The 22,782-nt window shown below is 52.1% G+C and overlaps 1 protein-coding gene and 1 long non-coding RNA gene across 4 annotated transcripts; both read right to left on the reverse strand.

The window, feature by feature from the left end:
* Positions 1-1,786: 1,786 nt before the first annotated feature.
* Positions 1,787-15,288, reverse strand: PIK3CD (phosphatidylinositol-4,5-bisphosphate 3-kinase catalytic subunit delta). 2 transcript variants are annotated; one of them, XM_041460247.1, is made up of 21 exons: positions 15,234-15,288; positions 14,363-14,586; positions 13,472-13,633; positions 12,724-12,873; positions 12,336-12,425; positions 11,488-11,709; positions 8,706-8,802; positions 8,286-8,416; positions 7,639-7,698; positions 7,310-7,477; positions 6,703-6,824; positions 6,398-6,541; positions 5,768-5,867; positions 4,886-5,064; positions 4,574-4,683; positions 4,218-4,296; positions 3,826-3,993; positions 3,393-3,516; positions 3,070-3,215; positions 2,689-2,821; positions 1,787-2,173 (listed from the first exon to the last, which is right to left on the reverse strand). In XM_041460247.1, exons 2-21 carry the CDS (start codon positions 14,528-14,530, stop codon positions 2,036-2,038), a joined length of 2,691 nt encoding a protein of 896 aa, XP_041316181.1. In that variant the 5' UTR covers positions 14,531-14,586; positions 15,234-15,288; the 3' UTR covers positions 1,787-2,035. The 2 variants fall into 2 exon arrangements, with proteins under 2 accessions (XP_041316181.1, XP_041316182.1); XM_041460248.1 differs by having other exon boundaries at positions 6,703-6,806; positions 13,472-13,651.
* An 850-nt stretch (positions 15,289-16,138) lies between these two features.
* LOC121349628 lies at positions 16,139-22,190 on the reverse strand. 2 transcript variants are annotated; one of them, XR_005954568.1, is made up of 3 exons: positions 22,135-22,190; positions 16,662-16,735; positions 16,139-16,298 (listed from the first exon to the last, which is right to left on the reverse strand). It is a non-coding gene; the product is annotated as an uncharacterized LOC121349628 (long non-coding RNA). The 2 variants fall into 2 exon arrangements; XR_005954567.1 differs by lacking the exon at positions 22,135-22,190 and adding an exon at positions 17,261-17,437.
* Positions 22,191-22,782: the final 592 nt, after the last annotated feature.

Genomic DNA, 22,782 nt, shown 5'->3' on the forward strand with positions numbered 1-22,782 from the left:
GGTTGTTTGCATTTTTTTTCTTACTGAATGAAACAAAATAGAATCCAGTTACATAAATGTGTTGATTTGCCTGTGCTGGGGGAGTAGGAGAGTTTTGTGGTCATTGCTCTCAAGCACAGAAGGACTCGGCAGCATTTGTGTACAATTTGTCAATATCTTTATTTCTTATTTACAAAACATGTACCTAATGCAACTGAAAAGCTAAACATGTAAACATTCTCTTCTTGCAGAACCACGGTTTGGCTTAAAAAAATACTTATTTTTCAAAGGCAACAGAATAAGCACAATCAGTTTGTACAGAGTTAAAAAAAAATAATGACAGAAACATCTCTAAATAAATAGAAATAGGTCTATCATCATCTATATGCATCATTCTGAGCATATTTATAAAAATGAGAAGCCACTTGTAATGAAATGGAACATTTTTGAAAATGATCTAAGTTTCAATCTTTAGTACAGTTCAGCTTGCTGAAAACCACCAGGTGAGCTGCTGCTTTGCAAATTTGGAGTCAGAGGCTCTTTGCTGACCCAACAGAGCTGTCAGAGATTTATCCAAGGTTCTCCCCCAGGGTGTACAGGGAAGAAGGTCCACACCATGACTCACTGAGATTTTACTGCTCGTAGGTAAGTCAAGTTTTCCAGACCAAGCAAGCTCTGTAAAACTGTGCTCAGTTCTTGCAGTTGATCCTGCTACACCTTTGTGTTATTGCACTTCTCAAAGTGAGGGACAGGACAGGAGCCACTGCTCTGAACTCTGTGAGGGCCTGGCCTTTCTGCTGTGAGAGGGATGAGGAGAGCAGGGGGCCAGAGCTGCAGCAGCCTGACCCCTGGCTCTGCCCTGCAAGAGAACTGCCTCTGCAGCTCTGGGACTGTAGTGTCTTCCCTTCCACAAGAACCTGATCGGGGCTGTGGTTTCAGTGCATCTCACCTTGCACAGCGCCCCAGACTTTTTGCTCTGTAAATTAGTTTAATAAGCAAGGAAATAGCAATATTTACTCTAAAATGGAGCAGAGGCACAGGACTGTTTCTCACTGATCAGCTTGCATAGAGCTCTAAATCCTGCAGTATTTCCCTCTAGTACCAAAGCAGCTGTTAGAGCCTGAGTGCTTCAGTCACAGTATCATCTGAAGGTGTAGGAAAAGGGGCTCTCCCAGGGTGAGATTAAATTAAAATGAGGTGTCTTCTATGCCAGAACTGCTGCTTCTGCCAACAGGTGCTTGAGAGGCAACAGGGTTTGTATGAATAGATCCAAACCAGAACAGACCTCACAGCTTAACATCTTCTATAAAAAGCAGTAAGTACTTTAATTTGAAAATGCAATCTTAGCGTTTTCAGGTTTGAAACCAAAATAAATCCAGAAATGCAGGAATTACTTGAGGCTCAACTAAAGCCTAACTTTGGAAAGCAAAGTACCTGACCCAGTGGCCACCCCAAAGCTGCTTTTGTGCCATCAGTTCTAGACAGTAGTAGCTGAGTTCCAGCTCAGTTTCAGAACACTTTGGCCTCTGGAGCAGACAGACAGCAATATGAGAGCCTGGATGTTTTTATCCTGTCTCAAGGCAGAGTAAAACCATTTATCCAAGTTGGCTTTGGTGTGCTTTGAGCTGTCCCACCTCAGTGGACACTGACACAGGGCAGGAGTGACCACATGCTGAAGTTAATGCCTCTAAGCTGTAATAGTGGTGTCCTAGAAGATAGGCTACAGGCATGGGGGATCTCTGCTCAGCTAAATTTTCAAGAAAACAGGAATACAGACATCAGCACACTGGAGGGATGTTGCAATGCCTCGACTCTTCCATTGAAACATGTATTTGAAGCTCAAGGAGTTCTCAAGGTCCAGTACCTCTCCCTACCTTGACTGCAGTAGTTTTATTGCCTCACGTCTCTCCCTTGTCCCCCAGAGATGCAGAGCAGCCACAGGGTGTGGCTGAGGACAGGCCAGCAGTTTTTCAGTCGTGCAGCAATGTCTGATCTCTGGGGGATCTTGCCCACTGCACCACTGTTGAGTCTTCAGGCACCTGGGGCAGCTCCTGCTCTACTGCCTGTTGTCTTTGGAGACGTTGTGTGCCAGCCAGTTCACTTTGGTTTTCCAGCTCTCCCGCAGAGCTTCATTAAACTTCACTCTGAAGTGCTTCAGTGCCTCTTCATCAGTCTTCCCAAGGGCCAGGGAGTCCTGAAGGCAAGAGGCACAAATCAGTGCACAGCTGAACAAGGCACTGCTCAACCAGGAAGACATTTATTCATGAGAAATTACTCCACTGAGGGGAGGAATGGAGTAGCCAATTATTTTCAATTGTTCCTGCAGTTGCAGGAGGTTTTTTCTCTGATAAACACTTGCACTCTGCTTCTGTTGGTGCAGGGAAGAGCAGATTGCTCTTGGACAAAGTGTTCTGCAGCTTCCAGGGAGGGGTGGCTATGACTCAGGAGGCAAACTAGGAAATGAGAGCCAAGGGCTTTGCCTCCTTCCTGCCAGTGGGCACCTGCTGCCTTTGTGGTGAAGAACCTGAGGAGGTTTCTGAGCACCAGCACCTGGCATTTCTGATGTCCTGCACAGGGCATTGGACTCCACTCACTGTTCTGGAGCTCATCTGCTTCTCAGAATCTGGCCTGGCACACTGACCTCCTCCTCCTTCCCCAGCCACAAAATCAGGTGCTCAGTTTAACCCCTTGCATGGGCTGTGCTCTTACCTTTAGGTACTGGATGTCTTTGGAGCAGCTGAGCTCTGGCAGCCCAGCAGCCTTCATCAGTGCAAAGAGGTGCAGGAAGAGGAGCCCGTGGCGCCGCAGGATCATGTAGGCCCTCTCACAGTACCCCCTGAACCTGAGCAGGGCAAAGAGCAGCCAAAGGAGTGAGCACTGCAACTCCACCATTCTGTAAAGCATTTAAGCAGTCTGAACCCTGCTCTCTCCAGTTAATTTATTTACTTCCATCTGTACAGGCAGCTAGAAGCTGCCTTATGGGTGGAAATAAATACTAAATACTTATAGTACTAATACTCATTGGTGGAAATAAATACTAAAAATTCAGAGCTTCAAAAGCTGAAGTCAAGTTTAAGTCCCAGCACTTACCTTTCAAACTTCTCATTGTTGTTAGTTTTTCCTTGCTGGATGACGTGCACGAAGTCATAGGTTAAGATGAAAGGGACTCGTTCTCTATTGATACCAAATTTAGTCTTGAAGTTCCCCAAAAAGTGACCAAAATCGATATGGAACAGCTGCAAATAAAAAAAATTCAGAATATTACTTGTTTTTGCTGCTCAGAGCTGAGCTCTCTTCAGTTACTGCATTGAGCAGATCCTGGCCACAGGGGTCAGGGAGGGAGGGGAGTGGCCCTGCCTGGGCAGAGCCCCCTGCCCGAGCCCCCTCCTCACCTGCCCCAGCCCCCTCCTCACCTGCCCCGTCTCCCTGACCATGATGTTGTCGCTGTGCCGGTCCCCGATGCCCAGCACGTAGGTGGCCACGCAGTACCCAGCACAGGACAGGGTGAACTCCTCGATGGCTTGCTCCAAGGCATCCCTAGAGAGGGTGGGAAAGAGTGAAAGATAATTTGACTTTGGGCTCCAGCACTGCCCCGTGGGGAGGGCTGTTTGCAGCTGCAGGAGAAGGGAGGGAAGCTCGTCTGGATTCCCGTCGTGCTCTCTGGAGGCAGGACTCCCACCCCTGCTTCACAAAAAGGAGCTGCAAGGTCTGCCAGCGAAGGGCTCTGAGTAAGGTGGTGCCAAAATCTCGGTGGAAATGAGATCCACACGAGGCCTCCAGGTGTGCCAGGCAGGGGGGCAGCCCCAGCTGAAGGAAAAGGGGCAGGGAGGGAGAGGTGAGCCTCACCCCGGGTTCTTGGACTTGAGCCAGTTCAGCAGAGCGTCCTTGTTGAAGGCAGCCGTGGCCACCATGTTGCTCTTGTTGAGCTGGATGTTGGCGATGGTGTCCGAGTGCATGACCACCTCAATGAGCCCCGTCTTGTCTCCTGTGGAGAGGCAGCCATAAGGGGTCATCCTGCAGAGATGAAAGAAACCCTTCCACTGAAATCCTGCCCACAAATGGCTCGTGGTGACTTTTAAGCTTCCCCTTGCCTGCCCTGTCTCCTCCCTTGCTGCTGTGCCCCACAGAAGCTGCCCAGCTGCTCCAGACAGAGCTGCTGGGGGCAAAAGGAGCTTGCAGAGGAAGCAGCCTCTCCAGCCTGGCTGTCAGTGCAGGACAGCTGTGGGCACGCTGCTCACCTCAGGTCCAGGCCCTCCTGCTTCCACAGGATGTCCATCAGCTGGATCATCTGCAGAGTCAGCATGTCCTGGCGCAGATCTGGGCAGCATTGCGGAGGAAAAGATCATTTTACTGTTCAAAGCTATCCAAATCACCACTGCACCAAATCTTAATTAAAGGGGGAAGCAGGTGAAGTAAAAGCAGGTGAAATATAGAGGGGAGTTAATATATATTTTCAGATTACTACCAAAAAACTCACCCAAAAACATTAAAGTTCCTAATTTACACAACATCTTAATGGTCCAGATTTAGGCCCACTCACCCCAGTAAATACTTGAGACTAAAAGATATTTTCACAAGCATAATAAAGACTTACCATCTCCATTTTTAAAAATTATACCCACTCCACCTCGACCTGTCTCTTCATTATTAAACACAATCCACAAAGGTTTCATTTTGGAGTCCATGAAGGTGCACTGATCCACACTAGAGGAAATAAAAATATTATCCTCAGTTTCCATCTATTAAAACATCAGCCATCCAAGCTGCCAGTCCCACAGCAACCCCACCCACTGATGGACTTGGGACCTCCATGAGGAAAGAACCTTGGGATAACACAAAGCCTGGCTCCAGTGGGAAACAAAGCACAAAATCCACACGAATTCAGAGGTACAGATCTCTCCCTTACCAAACTTCAGCGAGGATAATGTTGGGGTTCAGGGGGGACTGGAGGTGGGAAAGGGCTTCCCTGTAGGTTTCCTGCTTCATGCACATGTGCATCATCTCCTTGGTCTGAGGCTTGGTGGCCTTCTGAGAACTCACTTTCACAAAGTCATTCAGAGCTTTCATCTTGTTCAGTGCTTCTCCCTGAAAAAAGAGAGGGATGAAACAGGGTTAACAAACAGGAAATTCCTGGATAAAGTTTAAAAAGCATTAAAATCTCCTGTGAAATGTAAACCTTGGTTCCATCTCTTACTTCCTCTTCAATTTGTAGCAATTTCACACACTGCAGCAAAACAAATGTAGTAGTATCTGCTTGAGGAAGATCCATAATTAATTGTGGATACTCTGCTGGGCACAAATGCATTGCAAGGCAATGGCTGCAGCAGGAATAAAGCACATTACCACACACAAAGGAAGAAGTGAGGTGCCCTGGCTGGAATAGTGCAGAGGATGAGAGCGAGAGCCCAGCCTGCCCTTTGCTGCTTTTGGGGAGCTCTGGTTGTGAGCAGCTCCCACTGAACAGCCCCTGAGCCAGCTGATCTGGAAACAGCAGTGCCCTGCACATCTCAGCCCCTTCTGGACACAGACTGCAGCAGTGTGGGTGAGACCCCAGCTCTCAGTGTGGGTGAAACCCCAGCTCTCAGTGTGGGTCAGACCCCAGCTCTCAGCGTGGGTCAGACCCCAGCTCTCAGCGTGGGTGAGTTCCACACGTGCTGGGGGTCTCCAGGGGACCCCAGAGCCAGCAGCCCTCACGAGGCTTTTCCTGTACTGCTGGTGACATTAATCTGGGAAAGCCAAGAGCTGGGAAGCAGCCCCAAGGCAGAGGAAGGCCCAAAGCAATCAGTACCTGCTTCATCAGCACCTTCATGTGGTGGGTGCTGCCCCGGCAGTAGGCTTCCAGGATCAGCCCAAACCTCAGGGACACCGCGGGCACGTGCATCTCCGACCTGCAGGGAGCAGGGGTTACAGCAGGGCAGCCAGGGGAGCCAGGGGAGCCTCAGCACAGCACCTGGCTGCTGTCAGACCTGGGCAGTGGGGGAGGACAAAAAATCCCCCACCCCAGAAGGTGATGGGGGAAAACCATTGCTTGAGGTGATGAAACATCTTTGGGTGACTCAGTCCCCAAGCCCTCCTTTGAGAACATCACTTGGGGAGCAAGAACAGTTCAGAGCTTATGGCTCAGAGCTGGCAGGTGGCCATGGAAGCCCAAAGCAAATTCTAGCTCAGAGGCATGTGTGTATATAGTCACAAATACATATAAATTCTGGAAACAGCACCTAACCCAAACACCTCCACTACAATGACAAAAGACAAAAAGAAATGAACAGAAAACCAATACTGTGTCCTCCTGGAATAATTCTTATTGAGTCACCTGAGGTAAAAAGTAGCAGTTCCCACACCACAGAGCAATGAAGGACTCAGTAAAGGCTGGTTTCCCTTGATTTTTGAGAAAAAGCCTAAAAGATTTGCTCTTCACCTGAGATGCCAGAAGAGGAAGTGGCCGATCTTGCGGTTGGATAATGCCCTTTCCAGCAGGAACTTGGTCAATTCACAGTCTAGGTAGGATTCATACTTGAGCACCTGGACAAGCTGCAGCAGGTATTGGAACACATCATCATCCCTGGGGACAGAAAGGAAACATGAAACACAACCTTGTCCTCAGTGCCATAACTGTTCTTGTACAAGCTGCAGAGACAAGGCTGTCACTGCTGTTCACAGCCCCTCAGCAGCCCTGAGCAGAAATAGAAAGGGCTCTGCCTCTCCCCTGGGGACAGCACTTACGTCAGCTTCTTCAGGGAGTTGATAGCAAAGGAGCCAACGTAACGGTCAGGAAAGCTGAAATCCAGCAGCTCCAAGGCATTCAGGACAGGCAGCTCAGGCCAGGTCTGAAGCAGGGAAATCATCTGTAATGAGCAAAAAGAAAATAGCTACCAAAAGGAACAAGGCTTTTATGACAATGGATATAAATCTGAAATTCTACGGATGAAAGAGCAGCTCCTTGCAGGGGGGGTCACTATTTATAGATGCCTCACAGCAAGTCTGCAGATAGCAGGTCAAAAAGTGATCCATTGAGGGGGCTTGTGCTGATCTCTTACTATTATTTAAGAGTATTCAAGCCAGATATCTTTTTTTCCCAAGAATTATACAGATTTTTTTTTTTGCCTCCAGTTTCTTGAAGGGCTAAACAAGATCTTGCTGGCCAGTAACAAATCTGGGACAGCCCCCAGAACCAAACAGAGCCCAGGAGAGCCAGACCCCAGCTGGGAACTTCCCTGAGAAAACTGTGGAACAGCCCTGCTGAGCTGGGCTCCCGAGCACAGCACAGGAATGTGGACACTGAAAGATGGCCCAGAAAAGGAGCCCTGGCTGGCAGCCCCAGCCTCCTCACCTGGGCAACATCCTCGTGCTTGTTCCACTTGGTGATGACGAGCAGCTTGGCCAGGGCCTGCGGGTACTGGTCGCGGATGTCGAACCTCATCTTCCACACCAGGTCCTTCTCGTGCTCGTACAGCTCCGTGTGGCTCCTGCGCTCCAGGATCTCCTTCAGCTGCAGCTTCTGCACAGCAAGAGCAGGCTCTGGGCTCAGCCAGCCCACAGAGACCCTGCAGGGCTGGGGCAGCAGCCCGCTGGGTGAAAAGTGCTGGGGGGGCAAGGGGGAAACAACCAGTCCACGAAACCAGGCTGGAGGCAGCTGAAAACTGGTGCCAGAAGTCTCACCTCCTCGGAATCTTCTGGGGCAGCTCGGGGCTGTTCTCCATTCCTCCCCAACTCCAGCAGCTGGGACACAAATGGAGAGGGTGAGAAAGGCTCTCAGCTCCTCTGTAAGTGCAGGCACCATCACCTCATGCTGCACTGGAGGTCAGTCACTTGCCACCCCTCCCGGGCTCCCCTTTCTGCCTGGCACAGCCTCTGGGCCAGACCCTGCTCCTGGCAGCACAGACAGATCTCCCTCCTCCCCTGCAACAGGCACATCTCTTCCTCCACTTGCCTGGCCAGTTGCAGTGACAGATGGAAAATCTCCAGCTCACACATGGCATGTTATCACTCTGCTGAAAGGAGGGAGCTGCCTACTTTCACTCATTTCCCCTTTATTCCTCTTCCTTCCTACAGAGCCTAATGCAGTCTGAAGGCAGCTCAGTTAAACCCATTCTTTAAACAAATGCTCATCTATTTACTTCAGTAATTCATAGCTCAGAAAAGTATTCACTCAAAGATCCATTAGGTGAGAGGAAAAAGTGAAATTTTCAGTTAACAATATCTATTAATCAAGTTTGCTTGCACCCAGTGCCTGTGGATGGCTGCCCCAGAGGTTCCCCACTGGAAGGGACAGTGAGGGAATTCCCAAAAATGTCCCTGTGCCCCACCTGCTCAAAGGATGGGTAGTACACAGGATGTGCTGCCACGCTGGGGAAGCAGATGACCAAGGCTGCTGCACTCTCAGTGTTGGGGTTGCACTGCACTGTGCCCATGGGGTTCAGAAGTTCCCCTTTCTCATCTGGAAAACAAAGCACACAAAACCCATGAGCCCAAACCTTGTGAAGCTTTGGTGCAGAAAGCAGAGCAGAGACTGTCCCTGGGCACTCCACCCTCCTGAGCCCTCCCCGAGAGGGGCACGTGGCATCCTCAGGTGAGCAGCCACCTCTCAGGTCACACCTGCAGAGCCAGGCTCAGCAAAGCCTCGCCTTGGCAGGGCTCCAGCTGCCATCAGGGCACGGAGCAGCGCCCACTCCACTTCAGGGGGAGACTGAGGGTGCCAAGGGCAGCAGCTCCCTCTCCTGCCGTACCTGGGAAGGAGGACCACATGTGCAGGCAGCACTCCCCCGTTTTCAGCTGGTCCTTGTAGTCGAAGAGCATCACGTTGGCCCAGGCGATGGGGCAGTCCTGCGGAGACAGCGCCGTGGGGCTGCCCTGCCAGCTGCAGCAGGCACAGAGACCCCCTGCACAGGACCCCCTGCACAGGACACCCTGCCTGTCCCCTGCTCAATTCTCCAAAGCTGACTGCCAGGTGGCATCGGGCACTTGCCAAAACCTGGGGTTGTTTGTGTGGTGCTGAACGGCACCAAAAGCTCCCCACAAACGTGTCTGGAACTTCACCACCTGATACTGGGCAAAGCTGAAGAATCTCTAATTTTCCAACAAGGCCTTGCTACTCTAAACTCAGTATTTGAGGGAACTATGACACATTTCATATATTTCACAATTTGAGGGGAGGGAGAAGAACTTCAATTTTGAAAGAGGGAACACAGAGTAGGCACGATTTTGGAAAAGGAGACAAAGGATGCTAGAAATAGCTCATAATAGGAAAAAAGGCTTGGCTTCTTTGTACAATAATAAACACTATAGAAATCAAACTTTATGCTGCCAATCCCTCACCACACCCCCAAAATAAACCCCACAAATCCAACCCAGCCCTGTTTTGGAGGAGGGAGACTCCATCAAGTGAAGTGCCTGGGACACGGCCAGGACAGGAACCCAGCCCCTGCCCTCAGCCAGCTCCCAGCCCCAGAGCACACACACGTTCCACGAGGGAGCTCAGCTTTCCTGCAGGCAGGTTCCCCAGATGGAACACTTGACCTCACACAGCTGCACTCAGAGCTCAGATCACAGCAGGGCTCAAGCACAGAAACAACTGGAAAAGGGGTTAAAGGCAGAAATTCTGCACTGAGGCACCCACAGACAGAGCCACGCTGGAAGGAGCCACAGAGACACATCTGGGGCATTCCAGACAGTGCAGCCCTGCCCCACAGAACACCCCAGCACTGGGGGAGGTAACAGAGCCCCCATTTCCCTCTGACGTGACAAAATGAGTCACCCCAAGCTGCCTCTCACAACCTTGGTGCTGATTTGATTACTCCAAATATCTTCAGTGAAATCACATTTCAGACATCAGCTTCCAGACAACAGGGAGAAGCCAAATAAAACACCACCAGCAGCAATAACCTTTTCTAACAGAGAAAATGACATCTAAGCACAGCTCAGAGCCTGCCAAAACACAAGGCAAGATTTCTGGTGGATAAGGTCCAGCAAAACAAGGATCCAGCACTCTAAAGACAGCCATCTCCTGCATGATTTAGAGAAATACTGGAAGCCAACCCTCTGGGTGACATTAACCCTCTGACTCATCCAGTCAGCCTGCAAACATGCCTGCTTTTGTGGTAATAAATGATTTAGTCCCACCTATCTGCTCTGGACAGTCTGCATATAAACAACATGGATGGAATTAACCTCTGAGTAAGGAAAAAAAATAACAATCAAAACAAACAAACAAACAAAATCAGGGTGCACTCTGTAAACTGCCTTTACCAATAATTTGAAATTATTTCTGGGCACTTCACTCAGAGCTGTAGCTCACCATGGGGAAAAAGATGAATAAGATCCTCTTAACAGCTCAGCTAAACAGACTGGCTCTGTTTTGTCAATCAGAACAGCAAGATTTCCTTCTGACTGCTTCAAAACTGAAAATTATTCCAGTGTGACCACAAGCATCCAGCCTGTGGATGAATCAGATCTTCTGCCCAACAAAAGCCTCCAGCAAGAGCTGGGGTTCTGCTGCTCTTAAATAGAAAAGAAACCCAACAATAAAACTGTTAATCCTGATCCTGGCCTCAAAATGTTTCCAGCCTGAAGCCTTCAACCCAGAACTTGGTCCCCACAAGCAGGATTCGTGAGCTGGCTCCCAGACATGAGTGCACAGCAGCCCTGAGAACCCCACTGATGTCAGCACAACACAGCTCAGAACCTCCCAGCAGCGAGCAGAACTGAAATCTCCTGTATCTCACTCCCCAGTGCCTCATTCCTCTGCACTCCAGCACAGATGGCATGAGTAACCCTCTCCTGAAGGCATGGGAACAGTCTTTGTGGTCGCAGAGACAACAATTTGCAGAGGCACAAATGCCTTTGCTGCTCGTAAAGAACAGAGCTTGAGGCTTACGTTACAACTCTGGGAAATCAGCAACTCAATTGCAGGCTGCAGCTGGATCTGCTTTTAGTTACCAAATTATTAATGGGATAGAAGTTTTGGAAGGTGAAAAATATCACTACCTCTGATTAAGATGCTCAAATCAAGAGCTTCCAAGGTGATGTAACACTTTCTGTGGTCAGTTTGCAACACCTGAACAGTGACCTTGAGGAATCTGCACTTTAATTTTACCTTGCCTAATGCTTTGCCATAATCAATGTTTGCATTCCCCAGTATGTTGCCCCTCCCTAGCTGGTAATTTGCTCCACTGGGGATTTGCAGGAAGGACCTTGTTAGAAAGAAAATGCAACGGCGATGATGGTTTAACCTCAACTACAAAACAAGGAAGTTGCAGAAGAGCGAAACAGGGACACCGAGATAAGTGATTCCCCTTTAGGCCCAGCTGGGTATGTTTCTCAATGACCTTTCTAGAGAAGAAATTACATAAAAACAGCCTTTCTTATGGCAGCCACTTCCCAGCTTCCTGCTCCTGCTGAAGGCGTTACTGTCCGTGGCCCCGCGAGCCGTTTTATTACCCTGAAGCTTTCCGAGTGCCAAGGGCATTGGCTCAGGACCGTGCCCTGCAGCCCCGGGCTGGCTTCACTTACAGCTTTCTTGGACTTCTTCTTGGTGGAGCGAGCCTTCTTGGCCTTCTCGATGACGGCGTAGAGCGCGAGGCAGAGGCGGGCCATGCGCGGCAGGTCGCAGACGCTGATGTCGAAGTCCAGGCGCTGCCGCCACACGGGCTCCGAGCACACGCTCACCTCCGAGCTCGACACGGTCTTGCACAGCATCTCAGCGCCGTGGAACAGCCCTGCCTGCACCACCAGCTGCGCAGAGCAGGGGCAGCACGGTGAGCCACGGGCATTGATTTGCCCGGTGTGCCCAAGGGGAGTGGGACAGGCAGCCCTGCCCTGCACAGGGACTCTTCTCCTGCCTCTTTCCCAACTCAGACACTCAGTTCTGAAACCCCTTTCTTTACTCAGCTTCAGTGAGGGCACTGTTATCTTCTCACTTCATGCAGACTTGCATATTGGTTAATGTGGCACGTTCTTGCCCAGTTTCCTGCCTTTCCCAAAGGGCAGCTGTTCCCCTTCTCCTCATTTTCCCCTTCATGGCAAACACCCCACACATCCCAGGCCTCTGCTGCCTCCTGCCTTCCCCTGGCCACCACCACCTCTCCCATCACTCCTCCCAGAGCTGGGTTTGCCCTGCCCAGTGCCAGCACCTCAGGGCAGCAGCTGTTTGCTGTGCAGCAGCTTTCCCAAGGCTGGGCTGCTGCCTGCCCACCTCCCTCCCCATCCCTCGTGCTGCAGGTCAGGGACTGCCCAAGGGCTGAAGGAGCCCCACAGGAGCAGGTGGGATCACACTGCCAGCCACCACTGCACTCCCACACAGAGCAGGGGGTGAGACTGGGAAGGCACAGGTACAAACCCCAGAGTGAGTCAGGGCCCACCTTCATTCTCTCGTCTGCATTGACCTTGCTGCCCTGCACCAGCTCGATGTAGAAAGGCTGCTCAAAGGACCAGAGAGAGCCATAGTTTGGCTGGAAAGAGAAAAGGGCTCTGATCAGAAACAGATGCAACAAAGGCCTCTCAAGTCAGCACCAGAACTCATCTCCCATTCCATGCTTTTGGGCCCCACAGAAAAGAGCAAGAAGCCTGGGACAACCAGGGAAGCTGTGGAGGGGGCTGGAAGGCTGGCTGGAAATTCCCACCCTGTTCCCCAGCTGGGAACATGCCCTGAGAAGGGCAGGGAGCTCCCACTGCTGTTCCCAGCCCAGCCCAGCCCATCCACCAGCAGAGGAGCCCAGGGTGAGCCCTGGGGTCCCTGTCCCCTTTTACCTTTTTCTTGGGGAGCGGGGGGGGCTTGCAGGCCGCCTTTGGGGGGCTGGTGATGCAGTTGCTCTGCTCGTCCCTCATGGCAATGATGGCAGAGGAGTGCACCATGGTCAGGTGGGGGGTCAGGCCCCGCTGCAGGCAGCTGCGGATGTGCTGAGAGGGGACAGGGTCAGCCAGGCCACCCTCAGAGCCACCAGCCCTGCAGGGACCCAGGCAAGGACACAGCCACGATCCAATTCCAGCTCCCAATTATCTCCTCCTGCTTTATAAACCTGCAACTCGCTGGCCTCATGCTGCCAGAGCTGAGAATATGAAGTGCCTTTTATAGCTGGCATTTCATCAATGGGCTCAAATGGCTGCATCAAGGGAAAACACTGAGGAGGATTCAGCACTCCCAGCAGCAGTCTGCCCTGCCAGAGCAGCACATGATTCAGGATTACTTGCCCAGCTTTCAATGGGAGAACCCTCACCCCACCATACAAGCCAGCAGATATTTCCAGAACCACAGTCTGTAAATGCATTTACACAGCACTTGGCAGCCAGGGACAGGCTTAGACCATTGGCCCCCCAAAAATAAAGATGGGTTAGGTTGCTGGAAGCACCCTGTGTCCTAGGTAACATGCAGGTGCTGTCAGTTTGTGCTGCACTCCTGCAAACAGCACTCTCTCCTTCACAACACGTGCCAACCCACGCCCCCACAAGAGAAGGCCATGTGGGAACAGCCACTGATAAAGCAAGACACGAGGCTCACCTGGAACTGGTGCAGGGGGTAGTTCCCATAGAGATATTCACATTTCCCATTCACCTGCAGGGTGTAGTCCTCTGGCCTGTGCACGGTCTCGTGGCGGAACACGGTGGCATGTTTCTTAACAGCATAGCTCATCAGGGTGATGGGGAAGTCCCAGGGGGAGATCTGGAACATGAAGCTCTCCTGCAATCCCAACAGCACAGCAAACTGTCAGGCACCAGCACAGGGAACACTCCTGCTCTGGCAGTGAGGAGCAGCATGGGAAGGTAAATCACACACATCAGCCTAGGATAAGAAGGGATATTGCTCCTGCCAGACTGTGCAGGAGCAAGTTTCAGCAGTATAAGCACAAGGCTGGAAATCAGGAACTTCAATTTTCAGCAGAATCACCAGTTCCTGTGGCTGCCAGCCATTCAAAACCTTCCCACAGTCATTCCAGCAGCAGGGCAGAGGCTGGGAGGGTCCCCACGCTCCAACTCACTGCTCTGAAGGCTGCTCTCCTGCGAGGGTGACCCTGCTCCATGCCCAGGCACAACAGGCAGAACGTGAGCCCAGGCAGGAACAGGGGCCCATGGGCAGCACAGAGCAGTGCCTGCAAGCTGTGTGTGCTGAGCAGGCTCCTGAGCTTCCAGAGGAAAGCCAGGCTCTGGATTCTCTGCTCCTTTCCTACCCAAACCCAAAAAGGTCAGGCAGCAATCTCAGCTCCCAGCTAACCAGTACAGCCAGTGCAGAGGGAGAGCAGCTCCCTCCCAGCCATCTCCAGCCTGGAGAATGAACACTGAGCACATGGAAACACTGTCCAGGCACACATTACTCTGTCTCCACACACACAGAGCTTTCCAAAGGAAAAGCACAAACCATCAAACACCGCAACAGAAAAGTTTTGTGCTTTACCCCGCCAGACTGGAACCTGATGTTGACAAAAATGTTCTGGGTGGGGATTTGCAGAGAGCTGAGACCCTTGGCCACAGGCTCCAGCTGCAGGGGGAAGTTGTACTCCATCCAGGCTGCCCAGCCCAGCTGCTGCCGCCTGGCCGCCTTCTCCTCGCAGAACTGGCACATCTTGGCACGGAACTCGCTCACCTCGGGGTCCTGCACGGAGTCAAACTCGTGCAAACCTGGGGGCAAAGCAAGAGGGGAAGGCGAAATGAGCGTCTGCAGGCAGTGGGGGAAATGAGCCTTTTCCTCAAGTGTCTGTGAAGGTCTCCCTGGGCACGTGTTTAACACGCGGCCAAAGCAGGGTCAGCCAGGCTGCCAGCAATGGATGGATGGACAATGTGCAGTGGCACTGTCCCCACAGTGGTGCCAGCAGGCAGCACCACCTGCCCTGGCCCTGCACAGTGTCCCCCTTCTGCATCCCCTGCAGACAGATCCTGCGGCTGCCCCAGTGTCCCAGCACAGCCCTGCAGGCAGCGAGGCTGTTGGGATGGGCTGTGTGACACCCAGAGCCACCTGGAGCCATCCAGAGCTATCCAGAGCCACACAGAGCTCCCAGAGCCACCCAGAGCCACCCAGAGCCACCCGCAGCCACACAGAGCTCCCAGAGCCACTTGGAACCATCCAGAGCCACCCAGAACTCCCAGAGCAACCCAGAGCCACCCGGAACCACCCAGAGCTCCCAGAGCCACCCAGAGCCATCTGGAACCACTCAGAGCCACCCAGAGCCACCCAGAATTCCCAGAGCAACCCAGAGCCACCCAGAGCCACCCGGAGCCACCCAGAGCCACCCGGAGGCAGCAGCCCCGTGGCCCTGGGGCGAGCTGACCTCTGCCGATGAGCAGGCTGATCTGGGAGTTGATGAGCTTCTTGGCCCGGTCGCCCTCGCGACTGTGCTGTCACCCTGCACACCTCACTGTGCTGCTGTCACCCTACTGTCACTGTGCTGTCACCCTGCTGTCACTGCACCTGCATTCTCCAATAGCTGCCGCTGCACCCACTGCTGTCACTGTGCTGTCACTGCACCTGCTGCTGCCACTGTCACCTGCTGCCACTGCACCCGCTGCTGTCACCCTGCTGTCACTGTCACCTGCTGTCACTGCACCCGCTGCTGTTACTGTGCTGTCACCCTGCACACCTCACTGTGCTGCTGTCACCCTACTGTCGCTGTGCTGTCACCCTGCTGCTGTCACCCTGCACACCTCACTGTGCTGTTGTCACCCTGCTGCTGTCACCTTGCACACCGTCACCCTGCCACTGTTACCCTCTTACCCTCCCTCTGTCACCTTGCACACTGTGACCCTCCTCACCGTGCTGCTGTCACCCTTTAACTCGCTTCCTTTCTCCATGCTGCCTTTTGTTTTGGGCAATGTCAATCCCTCAGCCTGAGCATTTAAATAACCCCCACCTGAACACCTCACAGCAAGCACCTGCTGACTCTGGTCCTGTGAAACACAGCAATTACTCACACTGGAAGCAAAACTGGGTTAAGTAACTTGCCCCCAGTAACATGAAATCTGTCAGGGTGCCAAGGACAGGAGCCAAGAGCTTCTCAAGTCTTGTCAACACTATCCAGTTCCCAAGGATGCTTCTCTCCCTGTGGATAGCACTCTCACATGACTTCAGATCCCTTTTTTGACTCTCATCCTAAGTGCCTGCTGCTGGAGGCAGAGCTCTGCAGCAGACGGGCCTAACCCAGACTGTCACCAAAGCTGGTGGAAGGCTGTTACCTGCTTGATGGTGCCCAGGCTGGCATTGCAGGGCACTGAGAGGTTCAAGTATATGCCTGTGGGCAGCAAAAAGTCCACCTGGATGTTTTGGTTTTCCCCCTTGGACCAGAATTCCGTAGGGCAGTAAATGCCTGGGGGCATCCTGCTCACTGCTTGGCTACCACCTGCAAGAAAAGGGAAAACAACCTGGTGCTGTTGACTATGTATTATTTGCTCAGTTCTGTGCTGGGCTCTGTGGAAAATTAATGTGCAAAAGAACCCAAAGAAAGGAAGGTCAGCACAGCCTTAAAACTCAGGAAAAGTTAGTGCATTAGTAAAAATTCCACTCCAGTGCCTTTGAGCCACATGTAACTACAACATTTGTTTGTATTTCAATGCAACCCTCTCTTAATCCCTTCTAGGCCAGGATTAACATCTACACCTGCATTTGACAAAGAAATAAGAGAATTATCTACCCTGGAGAACAAAGGCATTGTCCCAATAGCTCATCCCTGACCAAGCAGCCAAGAGAAACAGTCAGTTCCTACCCCTGGCTGTGCAAGGCAATCCTCAGGCCACATGCTCCAAGCTCCACTTTGTTTTTCCAGAGCTCAGTTCCAGTCTGCAAGAGGGAGAAAGAGCTGTTGCTGGTTCCAAGTATGCATGCATTTTCATACAGACAAACAAATAATACTCTGCTGTACATCCCCTCTCTACAAGTATAGAAAAATGAAGTTGATGGGTGAGGCAATCAGAATAAGTTTGTTAATTCCACCTACAGCCTGTCCCTTGGCAGGATGCTACAATTTATTTCCAGTACATCCAAGGAATGCAAAGAGAACAAGAATCTGAATGCTGTCAGGTACAAACTGCTGGTTCCAAACGCAGGATGAAACAAAAGGCATTCACCAGCAGCCTGTCAGACATTTCCTTTCTCAAAGACCTGTAACAAAGCCTCCATCCATTGCCCACAAGCAAAATGCTACAGCAATAAAACCTCTGGATGACAAGTGGCAGAGCGTGGTGTCCCCACGTGCTGGGGACTCTGGAACTGCTGGCACTGGCTCCCAGCAGGACACAGGGAAGTGGCTCTAATTCTCTGCAAGCACCCCAGCAGAGAAACCAGCCCACCCCAAGTCCCTCTCACCAGTTTTTCTGCCAGGTCAGCAGAGGAACATCCCCATGGAACAGCCTGGAAGGGGCTCAGCCCTGAGCCAGTCTGTGTCCCTTCTCCTCAGCCCATGAAAGCAGCACAGCATTTCCCCATTCACAACTTGAAAGGCAGCTTTGCAGCCGTGGGTGCAGAGGCTTTGAAAGAAGCTGAGCAAAGTGCAGCTGATTCTCAAACCACAGAGTGCTGCTGGCAGCTCCTCAGGAGCCAGCCCTGGGCTCCAGCAAGCACAAGGAGCCCAGCATCTTATCTGCCAGCTCCTGGGAGCACACCACTTCCCTGTCAGCAGTGAGGTCAGGATTCCCAGAAACACGAGCTGTGCTTTATCTGTCCTGCTTCCTCAGCTGCACCACCACAAACCACGCCGGGCCCTGCAGGGAGGGCAGCAGAGCGGGAGGAGGCAAGGCTCACCAGGCTGAATAAAGCAAAACAAGCTGGCCTTGTTCTCTGCCCATCAACACTAAAAACAGCAGGTTTCGGGTGAATCTGCTACCTCAGCCTGAATCAGCAAACTACCACAGCTCTAGTGACCAGCAGACAGAGACACAGCCAAGGCTGAGCTGCTTCCTCCTGCTGAGGATTTCTGTCTGGCTCCACATCCCAGAGAATATGAAGTGCCTGCCCGAGCCATGAGCAGTACAGTGTCAGCTCAAGCTCAGCACCTTGTCTTTCCAAACTCCCTCATTTAGAGGATGCAGGATCTTTTCCTGGTGTGAATATACCAAAGGAAGAATAACTCTGGACTTTCATGGTTTCTAATACATCTTTTACCAAGTCTCTCTCCCCTTGCCATTGCTAAATTCAGAATGTCCTACTTGCTGGAGCTCAGGTGTGATGTGACAGTTCTTCCATGAGGCCAGCTCTGCACAGATGGGTGTTCCTGCACCGCCTGACTTCCCTCTTCCCCTTTGCCTTGGGAAGCTGAACAGAGTTCTCCAACCTTGTTTGCACTGTCTTGACCTCGTGTACACAATTACAATTCCCTTTTCTCTGGGTCGTGCTGCCATTTGTGAGCAGCAGCATCACTCCTTTTCGGCAGGGTTTACACTACTGGAGTAATCTGAGATATACTCTCTGCTTCCACTGCAGCAGTCTTCCAAAAAAAAAATTCTCCAATATAATTGTCAATTTTTAAAGCCCAGATCTCTTCATCACTGGGCAGTAAAAGTGGTGGAGGAAAATAACCATGAGACAAAATTTCACTTTTCAGATGACTCCACAACTTCCCCTGTGCCCTGTGCCTCAGTTCATTATTCTTTACTATGCAGGAAAGCTACAGGCTGCTCTCCCCTTGCAGAATTTAGTGTGCAGGTCATAAATGTGTATCTTCAGCAAAGAGGGGAGCTGGCCAAGGCAGAGCTGATGTCCCCATGGGATGAGTCCATGCACTAGGACAGAAATAAAACCTCAGTTTTACCAGATGTCATGTAGAGAATAGAGGCACAGCATCAGCAACAGGAGGAACACAGGTGAGGAATCTGAGGAAAGGTGAATTTGTGCAGAGTGTCAGGGTGCAAGAGACACATCTAAAACCACCCAGACAGTATTTAACAAGCCAGCAGCCAACATAAAACCTACTAAGACAAATTTCAATTTCCTCTTGTGGAGTTCATCAACCGCAGCTCTGGTGTTTACATCATGAAACTGCTTTGGAGAGGAAAAGGCAAAAAAAAAAAAAAAACCAAAAAAGAAAGCAGCAAGATCAGACATGGAGCAGGGTTCCTCTGCAAGGCTGCAGCATCAGACAGATACGGAAGCTGCAGCAACACCCACAAACAAATTGTAAAATTACAAAACCCCAGGACTACCAAAATACCTCCAGCTTATAGGAAATGAGCAGCGCAGAGCTCACAGGTGATGGGCTGCGTGGGAGATGCAGGAAGTCACTTTCATTGCAGGCATGAGTTTGGCTGGGGAGGAGACCACGGCACTTGGAGGTACACACGTGTTTGACATGGCTTTGGCACACAGTCAGTGCACCGGGCAGAGCTGAACCAGCTCTGAGCTCCCTCAGCACTTCGGGGAGCTCTGAGAGGGTTTTGGGCTTGGTCTTGATATTTTGGTTGGGGTCACAGGGTGATAAAACAGGTCCACACTGCAGGCAAGTCATTTGAGTGCTGACTGGCAGCAAAAGGAACCCCCAAATTGCCCTTCAAGGGATTGGGAAGAATCCTGCAGCAGGTGAGTGTGTCAAACCGTGCCTGCACACGGGAGTCTGGGAGAGGAGCTCCCCCCTGGCAGGGTTTGCTGGGACTCACACCCAGTGCCAGACACTCCACCACACACAGAAGCAGGCTGGAGCTGCCTCCCTTTGCTGTGACAGGGCAGACTCTGCTCCTGAGCCCACAGAGTTTCCATCACAGCTTCCAGCAGCCTCCTGTAAAGCAGGATCTGAGTCTCAGCTGTGCCATGGGGCCATCCCTGCTCTCCTGCAGCTCCAGGACAGGGCTGCAGCCTCAGCACAGACCACAGCTCTGTCTCTGGTTCCTCCTTCAACACACCACAAGAGCCAAACTCAGGTCATGAACCAGGTAGGAAAACACTGGGACTCCTCAGGAAAGTGTGGAAAACCATTCAAGCACTGAACAACCCCTAAAATCAAGGGCTTGGCCTTTTACCTTCCTCAAACCCTAGTTTAGAATATTTGAATTCCCTTTATTTGGTTTACCATCATAAGACTTCTACCTCCACCAAATATAAAAATCAAATAAAGTTTTTTTTTCATATTATCAGCTTCCATTTTCTACATTGATCTCTCCTATCCTGCCACAGAGTTGCCTGCACTGATTCACTCACTCTTTCAACAGCAGTTCATTGTTCATCCAGCTCTACACACCAGACACAGTTATGCTGCTTTGACAGTGCCTTTTCTCAGATATTTCTGAGCCCCTGACTAATCTGACTTTTACTTACACAAACCATTAGATGGATGTAGCTGTACCATGAACTGTCCTGGCAAGGGATGAAAATGCCCACACCTAACTCCTCGGGCCTCTGAGACACTACAGAGCATCCCCTTCCCTCCCAGAGGTGCGGATGAAAACCAGCACTTAATTAACAAAATTCAGCATCTTCTGTGCACCAAGATGTCACTGGAGAACCATGGATTTTCCTACCATCCATAGATGTGTTCTGGTTATGTGGAACAGGCTTTAAACAACCACTGGGGCTAAAGAATCCCCAGGCTTGGGCCCTTCCCTTAATGAAATAAAGACTCCTTTGAGCTTTTAAATTGTTCAATGCCCACCTCACACACACACTCCCACAAAACAGACTCACAGGGAAAAGTAATGGAAGCAGAACTACACTAATGTGATCTGAACTGGGGATAACCTTGTTTGTGTGCAGGGCTGATGATGAAAGGGGCTGTCAGCAAGAGCAGAGATAGGAAAGCAGAATGCACACGTGCTGATAAAAACAGGCTGCAGTTTTTGGGGCTCCCAGCTCCAGAAGAGCATCAGAGCAATATGCCATCACTCGGGCTCAGCAGAACCTTAGATCCAACCAGAAGCAACAGCCAGAGGGAGGGAAAGAGGAGTTCAGGCAAAACAACTTAAGAGAAAAATAAATGTAAAGCCATTCCTCATTCTGGGAGTAAAACAGTATCACCAGAGAGACACCACAAAGTGAGAAAAGCTGATGGGACACTTGAGAACCTTGGTGGAAACTTCCAACCAGCTTTTAGGCAAGTTCACAGTATTGCCTGAGGAACTACCTAGCGGGAAACCGTATATTCAGTGGTGAAAGCAAAAGCTTGAAAACCAACCCTGTGCACAGCTCTGCTCCCAAACCTGACAATTGTTTGCTACACAACTTCAAACAATGAACTCCCCCGTGTTTCAGCTTTCTCACATGCACAAGTACAGCCTGTAACTCATGAGGGCTGTTGTAACTCTTAAATGCTGGCAAAGTGACATGAGATCCTTGCACCCTTGCTGTTACTGCTGGCACAGGCAGAGCCTGGGAGTTGGAGGAAGTTGTGATAAATGAAAGCTTCCATCTGAAGAAGTTGCTGAAATTAGGCTTTTTCAACTGTTCCCAACGGCTCCACAATACCAGAAACCCGAGTCCATCTTGTGGATGGAAACAAAACACAAGCCACGCATTTCTAATGACTTCTGTCATGACATTCAACATTCAGGTTCCCATCTCGGGCACATAAAGCGTGCCATGCTCCAGACTCTCTTCTGGGAGCTCTTAAAAGACTCTCATGGCCTGCCAAAAACATGATCCAAAGCTAAGCCACAGCAGAAGCACACACGGCTGTGAGCAGCTGAGCCAGGCAGCACAAGCCCTACGCCAGGGAAGGTCTGGATGACAGACCAGGTGCTGCCACTCCCCAAGCCCGGGAGGGACAATTGTGGCGACAACGCGCCATGTGCCAAAGCCACCTGAAGGCCAGGCAGACACCAGCAGCACCCGGAGGGGTGGGCCGGCAGGTGATGAGGGGTTAGCGGCCAAAACAGCCAGCCTGCTGCCTGCCATCCATCCATCCATCCATCCATCCATCCATCCATCCATCCATCCACCGCCCCGGGCACGGTCCCGCTGCCGGCCCGGTGCCCCGGCCCCGCTCCGCACGCACCGGAGATGCCGCGGGGAAGGCGCGGCCGCGGCGGTCGGTGCCGGCAGAGGTCGGTACCGGCAGAGGACAGTCCGTGCTCCCCGGCGGCCAGCGGCTCTGCCGGCCCCGCTCCCCCCGAGGCAGGAGCGCTTTTCCCGAGCAGCGGCGGCAGCGCTGCTCGCTGCAGGAGCCCGAGCGCAGCCGGCGTTCGCCGCAGGCGGCCCCGCAGCGCCCCGGCCGCGCACCCCGAGCCCCCGGCCCGCCCGGGCCCCATCCCGGAGCTCACCTGCGCTGGCGGCCGGGGGGTCCCGGGGGCTGCGGGGCTCCCGCGCTCCCGGCCCCGCTCCGGCGCCGACAGTCGGTGCTGCCGGCGGTCGGTGCTGGCAGCAGTCGGTGCTGGCAGCGGTCGGTACCGGCGGCTGTCGGTGCCGGCAGAGGTCGGTACCGGCGGCGGTCGGTGCTGCCGGCAGTCGCTGCTGGCAGCCGAGCGCACCGTGTCCCCAGCATGACGTGGCCGCCACCCTCTGCCGCACTGGCGGCGAACCGGAGGCAGCCGCGGCTCGCTCGGGCAGCTCCTGCCGCACGCCTGGGCCCGCACCGGAGGTGTGGAACGGGCCGGCATTCACTCCTGCCCTGGAAAGCGCTCCTTGGACAGCCCCGGTCGTACAACTGCTCTTTCTTCACCTGGAAAACTGTGGGGACCCTGGAAACTGGCTGACACCGAGTCTGGGAGAAAAAGAGGGAGAAAGGCATTTAGAGGGAAAAGAGATGGACTGTAGGAGAAAAGGAGAGAGCCCCAAAGAGAAGGGGAGAGGCCCTGGTGGTACCTGCAGAGCACTCAGTGGGTAACAGTGCAATAAGGGTGGGGAACACCCCAAATCCCAAACAGAGTCAAATGGATTTGGGGGATGAGAAGAAACACCTCCGAGGCAGG

This window comes from Pyrgilauda ruficollis, unplaced genomic scaffold, assembly GCF_017590135.1.
Source record: "Pyrgilauda ruficollis isolate IOZ18807 unplaced genomic scaffold, ASM1759013v1 scaffold141, whole genome shotgun sequence".
Lineage (NCBI taxonomy): Eukaryota > Metazoa > Chordata > Aves > Passeriformes > Passeridae > Pyrgilauda > Pyrgilauda ruficollis.

Excerpts from the sequence above, each read along its gene's own strand:
- PIK3CD (XM_041460247.1), bottom strand. The coding sequence starts at position 14,530 with ATGTGCCAGTTCTGCGAGGAGAAGGCGGCCAGGCGGCAGCAGCTGGGC. Across the intron at positions 6,825-7,309 it reads AGCACGAGGATGTTGCCCAG|ATGATTTCCCTGCTTCAGAC; the intron begins GTGAGGAGGCTG and ends TGCTCATTACAG. Across the intron at positions 6,542-6,702 it reads AACTCCCTGAAGAAGCTGAC|GGATGATGATGTGTTCCAAT; the intron begins GTAAGTGCTGTC and ends TTCTGTCCCCAG.